Source organism: Bos mutus, chromosome 11 (genome assembly GCF_027580195.1).
Source record: "Bos mutus isolate GX-2022 chromosome 11, NWIPB_WYAK_1.1, whole genome shotgun sequence".
Taxonomy (NCBI): Eukaryota; Metazoa; Chordata; class Mammalia; order Artiodactyla; family Bovidae; genus Bos; species Bos mutus.
The window spans coordinates 58113471-58121641 of NC_091627.1; the positions used below are offsets into that span (position 1 = coordinate 58113471).

Consider the following 8171-nt stretch of genomic DNA (forward strand, 5'->3'; position numbering starts at 1 on the left):
AGCTCTTGGTGTTCTTACCACCAACAGTGACCTTGCTCTTGGTAAAATCCTTCCCATTCTTTAAGATCCATATTATATTCCATCTCCTTGTCCCTGATCACCTCAACCAAAAGCCTTCTTTCCTTAACTTTGAATGCACTGTAGGTCGGTTATCTGCCGTGTATTTTTGGTCTGTTCTTTAGTAAGTCGTGTTTGGCTTTTGCGACCCCATGGACTGTAGCCTGCCAGGCTCCTCTGTCCATAGGCTTTCCCAAGCAAGAATACTGGAGTGGGTTGCCATTTCCTTCTCCCGGGGATCTTTCCCACCCAGGGATTGTGTCTCCTGCATTGTAGGTGGATTCTTTACCACTGAGCCCCTGGGGGAAGCCTGTAAATAGTGCCATATATTGTATATGACTCAAGTATCTTAGACAACAAGGATGGGAGAGAGTTGTTTATTTTCTGTTTGAATGAAACTTTTTTTTTTAATGTGTGATCAGTAATTCTCAGGAATAAGATAAGGAATGTAAATTGTTCAGAAAGAGTTGAGATGCTGTTCTACCAAATGACAGTGCTATTGATTAGAGGGAAAAAAAGGGTGTGTGTATGTATGTTTGATATTTACATTGATTTTATTAGAGCTGGAATTCAATTTTTAAACATTTCTAATAGTGCCCTTATTTCCTATCCATTTAGCCTAACATATACCAGCTTTGGGAGAAGGCAATGGCACCCCACTCCAGTACTCTTGCCTGGAAAATCCCATGGACGGAGGAGCCTGGTAGGCTGCAGTCCATGGGGTCGCTAAGACTCGGACACGACTGAGTGCCTTCATTTTCACTTTTCACTTTCATGCATTGGAGGAGGAAATGGCAACCCACTCCAGTGTTCTTGCCTGGAGAATCCTGGAGACGGCGGGGCCTGGTGGGCTGCCGTCTATGGGGTCGCACAGAGTCGGACACGACTGAAGCGACTTAGCAGCAGCAGCAGCATACCAACTTTGGGAGGATACACTGTATCCTCAAATAAATTGAATGAAATGAGCAAAAGAAAATGTTTCAAATGTGATGGTACTTAAATACATCAATTAAATGCTCAGTAAGAATTTATTGAGAGCCTACTATATGCCAAACACTATAATATAGACACTTGTTTTACAGCGCTGGAGGACAGCCTGGCATATAGAAGACATTCAATAAAGGTAGATCTGACCGTCCCTTTATTCATTTTTTCTAACTCCCTTTCTTGACTCCGCCCAGGTTAGTTTTCCTAAAGTGCCTCTTGTCTTGAGGTTTTTAGACCCAATGCGGCTGCCGTACGGCAGCGTTGCAAGATGGCGGCCTCCATGTTAGCCGGTGCGGTGAGAGCAGCCTCGGGTCAGTGAGAAGCGACGCCCTCGGTTTATGCCTTCATAGAAGCGGGGACTGGCGCGGGAGGGAGTGGACGTTTAACGTGGGTGGAGGTTAACAGGAAAAGAAAAAGAAAGGAGAGGTGGTCGTTATTGAGGACAGAAGCTTGTTGCGAATTTTCTCTGGAGTGGCCTGTATTCGATTTCAGCTCCAGATAGCGCCGAAATTCTTGGACCCTCGCGGACGTGGGGTTTCCCCCGGTTTCCTCTTCCGTACCGGCTCGTAGCCATTCCTCTTTCCCTAGAAAACAATCCCGAAGGACGAGGGTGGGGGTAGGGGGGTTGCGACGAAGACAGAAAAGTTCCACCAAGGCCAGGATCCGTCATTCCCAACCTTTGACCTTGAGGTGTTATTTAATATCTTTGAACTTAAGAGGCTACGGCTCTAAAATAGGGCTAACAACATCCATGGAAATTTCCTTGCGTCCTGTCTGGGACGTGGCGTATGCATGAGATTCAGGCAGTGTGCAGGGGATGTGCCTGTTTGGTTCCCTCAGTCCCCGTACAAGGGGTCTTAAGAGAGACAGGAGTGAAGGATTGCCTTCACTCCGAAGACTTCTGCAAAGGTTAGAGATCATTCAGATACGGTTTTAAAGAGTCCCATGGACAGAGGAACCTGGTGGGCTATGGTTCATCCAGTTGTCGAACATTTCCATCATTCTGCGGAGTTTTATCAATATGCACACTATTATTATTATTTCTAATTTTTATTGGAATATAGTTGATTTACAATGTTGTGTTACTTTCTGCTGTATAGCAAAGTGGATCATACATACATATACATATATTTACTTCTTTTAGATTCTTTTCCTATGTAGGTCATTTCAGAGTACTGAGTAGAGTTCCCTTATTAGACCTACTGAGTAGGTCCTTATTAGTTATCTATTACATATATAGTAGTGTGTATGTATCAGTCCTAATCTCCTGGTTTATCCTTAACCACTGGTAACCATAGATTGTTTTCTTCATCTGAGACTCTGTTTCTTTTAACGTGCACATTCTTGAGTCCCTCACTAGTCTCAGTCAGAATCTGCAAGTGGAGCCCGAACTCTGTGAGTGATTCTGCTTTGCAGCCGTGGACTCTGAGTCTGGTGATTGTGTGAAAGATTGATAGAGAAGACACCTAGCCCCTCCATAATCTGCCTTCTGAGCTGCCACCACTCCTCCATGTTAGGTCCGGTCCCTGCTCCCAACAAGGATTTGTCTCAGCTTCCTCACCTTTGCATGTGCTATCCTACCTAGACACTGTGCCTCCCCCTCTTGTGGCCTGTTCATTTTTGAGACGGAAACTCAAGTACCTCTTATGTTGTCTTTATGAATCCTTTTTCTGCCACTCTGCTGTCTCTCCAAGGAGCTGTGGAGCTTTCATAGCTCTGCCATGCTGTTTCCTGCGTATGGGAGTTCTGTGTCATCACAGTGTAAGCGCTGGTGGTGGGAATTAACTTTACATATGTTTTGTCCTCTACTGTTGACCACAAAACTAGGACATATCAGACTGGATTGTGGTGGTGGTAGCATCTCTCTCTAACTTAAAAAAGGATTGACTTATACACAGATGGGTAATGTTGTAGTGTATAAGCTATATCGCAATAAGAATAAAAAGCTCCATGTGTGAGTCTGATGCTCAGGACCCATTAATTAATTATAGCACTTGGTTGCTTTGATGTTACTTTGTTTTAAATATCTGGATGTGTATTTTGTTTGTTTGTTTTGGCTGTGCCCCTTGGCTTGCAGGATCTTAGCTTCCCAATCAGGGATCGAACTCAGGCCCCAGCAATGAAAACACCAAGTCCTAAACACTGGACTGCCAGGGAATTCCCTGGATGCATATTTTGGAGTGTCATATTAAGTATACATGCTTTTCTCTCTCTGCAGGAATTTTACGGCCCCTGAACATTTTGGCATCTTCAGCCTATCGAAACTGCACCAAGAATGCCTGTCTTAATTCTATACTGTCCTCCCGACATTTCAGTCATATTCAGACACCAGTTGTGTCCTCTGCTCCCAGACTGATCACATCTGTCAGAAACCTGACATGTGGGCAGACTGCCACAGTCCTCAATAGGTTGAGTATTATATTTTAGTAAACATGACTCTTGGACAAAAATTCTAAAATCTTCATGCCTACCACAATATCTTAGGAGTAGGTGAGATTCTGTGCCTACCAACAGTTGATTATATAGACTTTGCTTGATAAGATTAGAGAATATGTATGTTAGTGGAGACGACTACTCAGGACCCACTTCTGATGTTCTAGATGTGGTTTTCTGGGTGGAAGCTGTCAGCCAAAGTAGAAGCTGGATAAGATGCTCAACTTAACAAGGCTTCACTGCACGTGGTGCTCATTCAGTCAGCCAAGGTTTAGTTTAAGCACTCCTGGGTGCCCAGCACCATACTCGGCAGAAACCATACAAGGATAAAAAAGTTGAAGCCCTCAAGGAAGGTTTTTTAATTTTTATTTATTTATATGACTGCATCAGGTCTTAGTTGTATCATGTGGGCTTCTCTGGTTGCAGGGTACAGGCTCTAGAGTAGGCTGGCTCAGGAGTTGCCCCACGGCATGTGGGATCTTAGTTCCCTCACCAGGGATTGAATCCACGTCCCCTGTATTGGAAGGCAGATTCTTAGCCACTGGATCATCAGAGAAGTCCCCCTCAAGGAGTTTATAATCTAGTGGGCAGGTAGGTAAGAGATCAGGTGATTAAGCTATACCAGCATAAATTCTCAGGGATTAAGGGAGTAGATTATGGAGGGCTTGCAAGTTGATGATAGTTGCTATTCTTATGGGTAGCATCATGGATCATTTGAAGTAGTAGTGTATATTGAAAGTCATCTTTATTCCAGTGGAGCTGCTGCTTTCATTTCTACGAAGTGGATTTTATCCTTTAATGTCTTATTGCTGAGTTTAAATTTTTTAAATGTATTTTAGAATGGCCCTCTTGCTCCCGAACGTCCTGAAGCCACCAGTCAGAACTGTAACGTACTGCAGTTCGAGAAAAGGCAAGAGGAAGACTGTGAAAGCTGTCATCTATAGGTTTCTTCGACTTCATAGCGGCCTGTGGCTAAGGAGGAAGGTGGGTCTTCACATGGTGACTTGCTTAGAAAAGGAGTGTGAGGTTAGATGGAATTGAAGCAAAATTCAGTTAGCCTGTTCCTTGGTACATCTTCCCCACATCTTAGCAGTAGCTTTTACAGTGCTGTGCTTGAGTCCCAGCTTTGTGGGCATCTCTTCATGTAAGCGAATCCATGTGAAGAAAACATGTTTTAGCATTCATATAACAAAATATTATTCACAATGGCAGAAGTCTGTACTGCAGAACAGGTTCCTCTCAAGTCTCTTACACATCTGGCTTATCTAAAGATTACTAGAATCCTTTTGAGGCTCCTAATGTGTAGTATCTTGTAGGGACGCTCTGTTTAAGCTCCAAGCATTGAAACAGTAGAGGGGACTTCAAGGACTTAGCTCCATGGTGAGGTTTGGGACTGAAGCACTTCGAGCTGACCCTGGATTAGGTTCTCAAGGTGACTTAATCTTTATGGCGGAATAGTAACCCCTCATAATCCCCGCCCCTTCTTTTTTTTAACTTTACAAGTTTTTGTCTTTCAGTGTGTATGATTGGCAACCGTATCAGACAGAACTCTTAGTATTTAATTCTGATCAGGGACCACGGCTTCTAGAGGGGGACTCTGACAGATTACAGATTATTCCTGTTCTGTCTTCTCCCACAGCAACAGGTGGTAAAAGTGAATGTGGGCTTTTTCATTCATATCCTTAATTATTCATGGAAGCAGAATGGGTAGTAATTAGAAAGCAGCTGAAGACCCGAGTTTTCTAGGACACTGATGATAACTATTCAAATCCTAATTCCCTTTTACTATTTGGAAGTTAACAAACAATTCTTTAAAGGTCAAAATTTGTTTCCCTGTGAAAATAAAATAATTGGTAGGATGGTCTCACTATTTGAAGGGTTAAAAGGATTATCTTCTCTCTTATAAACTATCCTAAATTTGTAGACAAATAAGTTGACTGGCACTCTCAGCTCACTTCTCCATTAGAACAGTCCTGTGGTAGTTAATTTCTTACACTAGTCAGTAGAAGCTCATGTAATCCATAAGTACCTGAACTGAGTAATTCAACAGATAGTTGTGAATTTTGTGCCGTTGGAAACATTCCTTCCCCTTTGCTAGTAATTATTTCCAGGTCCACATGTTACCCAAGACAAAATGAAATGGCTGGTCTTCCTTGCCTTCCTTCCCACAATCCCTTTTATTGGGCTCTGAAACCCTCACAGTAGTATAAATGACCTGGTCAAGCTCCCCAATCATAATACCTAGTCCCTGCTCAAGACCCCCAAAGTATTCCATATACAGAACAGCCTGCTTTATCAAAATCTGATTTTAAGAAGAAAACAAAAAAATCCAGATGGGTTAATCTACACTAATGTATAAAAACATTAGTATAAACATTTGTATAAATGTTTATATAATATAAATTATTTTAAATAGTATAAATATATATATATACTTACATGTATAATGTAAATATAAAAATATTTGTATAAAAACAAATTATTTTCTGCAGCACAGTTTCATCCAGGTGTTCCTAATTTTTAGTCTTTATTCCATTTCTGACCCTAAAGACTGTCTAAGAAGTCTCAAGCACTTTCTCAGTGGCCACAGAATAATCTTTGAAGGAGATAATTCTGTTGGTGACGGGCAGGACAGTAAGCTAGCTAGGTAGTTAGCTATCAGATCCACAGGGACCCAGTTTGGCTTGCAAACTAGAAAACCTGTTAAACAGATATAGGGATTTTGCTTTGAATCTTTCAACTTAAAATTGTAAGTAATGAGAAGTAACCATTTAATCTCTGGCATTGTAAAGTGAGAACTCTGAAATAACCCTTCCTTCTTTCTAAGCATCACTGTACTCTAGAAGTTGCTAACCACCAATGACACTAAGGCATGTGAAACCCATGGCACCTTTCCGTCAAAGAGTTGTGGTTTTGTTCACTTAGCATGCTGCCCTAAAGGAGCCCTTGGCTCTTTCCAATGGCTCAGGTTCTAGTCTCACCTTCCCTGTAAATTACTGTATGGTTTTAACCAAGCATTAACCTGGATGGCACCTAAGGTCTCTTCTACTTTAAATAGACTATGATTGGGACTTTCTTGGAGATCCAGTGGTTAGAACTTCATGTTTTCACTGCCAAGAGCCCAGATTCAATCCCTGGTCAGGGAATTCTACAAGCCACAGGGCCAAAAAAAAAGAAAGAAAAAAGAAAATAAATAAGCTGTGATTATAGTTTTTATATTCAATCTCATTATCTGTTTCTTCAGAAATTCTTCAAAATTAATAATGTATGGATGATATATAGGCAGTTCTGGATTAAACATACGGAGTAACTATTCCTTCAGCACTCTTCCTAATAGTTTTCCTGTAGTCATTATTCCTCAAAAGAGTACTTATTACAGAAACTGCTCCCCAGTGTGTGAAAAGGATAAATGACACAGTATACTTGAGAACTCTGCTTCTCAGCCCTTGTAATACTTAGCTCCCATAAATGAACATAAGTGTTACCAGTTAGCTAGTACTCCATTATCCTTGACATTTGGAAGAGAGTAGTATAGCGGCTAAGAACTCTAAATAGTTCTGGGACCTCAGTCTGCTACTTAACTGCTCTAATTGTTTCTCTTTTATATGTAAAATCAGAATAATAGTACATTACTGTTGAAGAGATAGTAAGGTGACGCATATAAAGTTAGCTATTAAAATTGTGTATCATTACCCTGTACTTCACAAGCCACAATTTATTTAGCTTTCTTTTCTGTGACTTTAAATAATCTTTTTAAAACCGTTAAGTTATTAATACTTGTTTCAAACTATGCATGCTTTCTCTGCCTACCCCCATTGAGAATCATATTTTTCTGAAAAAACATACCAGCCCCTATGAAAGTTTAGTCTCTGTTCCCAGTGGGCCTATAAACCATAAGTAGTGAAGATAATCTGTTTTTTTCTATATAATATAATGTTGTAAATGTCTTTGTAATATTATCTAACAGGCTGGTTATAAGAAAAAATTATGGAAAAAGACGGTTGCAAGAAAAAGACGCCTGAGGGAATTTGTCTTCTGCAATAAGACCCAGAGTAAGCTCTTAGATAAAATGACAACGTCTTTCTGGAAGAGGCGAAACTGGTATGCTGATGATCCTTATCAGATGTATCATGATCGAACAAACTTGAAAGTATAGATCAGAAGATCCATGATTTCTCAGTTATTAACTGTATATCTGTGTGTGTATGGTGTCTTTGCAAAGATGAAGTGGTATAAGACATGATGTAAATTGTACCAACTGATACTTGGAACATGGGGTACCAACATTAAACTTAACAATGTTTTAAAACTTAATGGATTAAACATTCCCAGATTTGTTTGGGGAAATATAAATTTTAAATTATTGATTAATTTTAACAAATGGCAGTGACTTAACTAGTTTTTCCAATTAGGCTTATTTAGTTGCAAGGCATCTCCAGTTGGGACAGACATGAAAAGACTGTAAAGCTAACAAGTTAGTTCAAGCAGTGTGACTTTATTTTAAGGACATGTGCCAGAAATACAGGAATACCTCACACCACCCAGAACTAACCCCCAGGCCTCAGGGAGAGTAGAAATTATAGGGTGATCCTGGATCCAAGGCACCTCCAGGGGCCTCAGCAGCAGAAACGGTGGCTCTTTAGGCTTGGGTGGTCTGCCATGCACGTGACTAAGTTCTTTTTACATCACTGGCT

At 40.9% G+C, this 8171-nt stretch overlaps 1 protein-coding gene across 1 annotated transcript; it reads left to right on the forward strand.

The window, feature by feature from the left end:
- Window positions 1-1265: 1265 nt before the first annotated feature.
- Window positions 1266-7791, forward strand: MRPL35 (mitochondrial ribosomal protein L35). Its single transcript, XM_005900360.3, has 4 exons — window positions 1266-1355; window positions 3263-3452; window positions 4317-4461; window positions 7445-7791. Exons 1-4 carry the CDS (start codon window positions 1313-1315, stop codon window positions 7631-7633), a joined length of 567 nt encoding a protein of 188 aa, XP_005900422.2. The 5' UTR covers window positions 1266-1312; the 3' UTR covers window positions 7634-7791.
- Window positions 7792-8171: the final 380 nt, after the last annotated feature.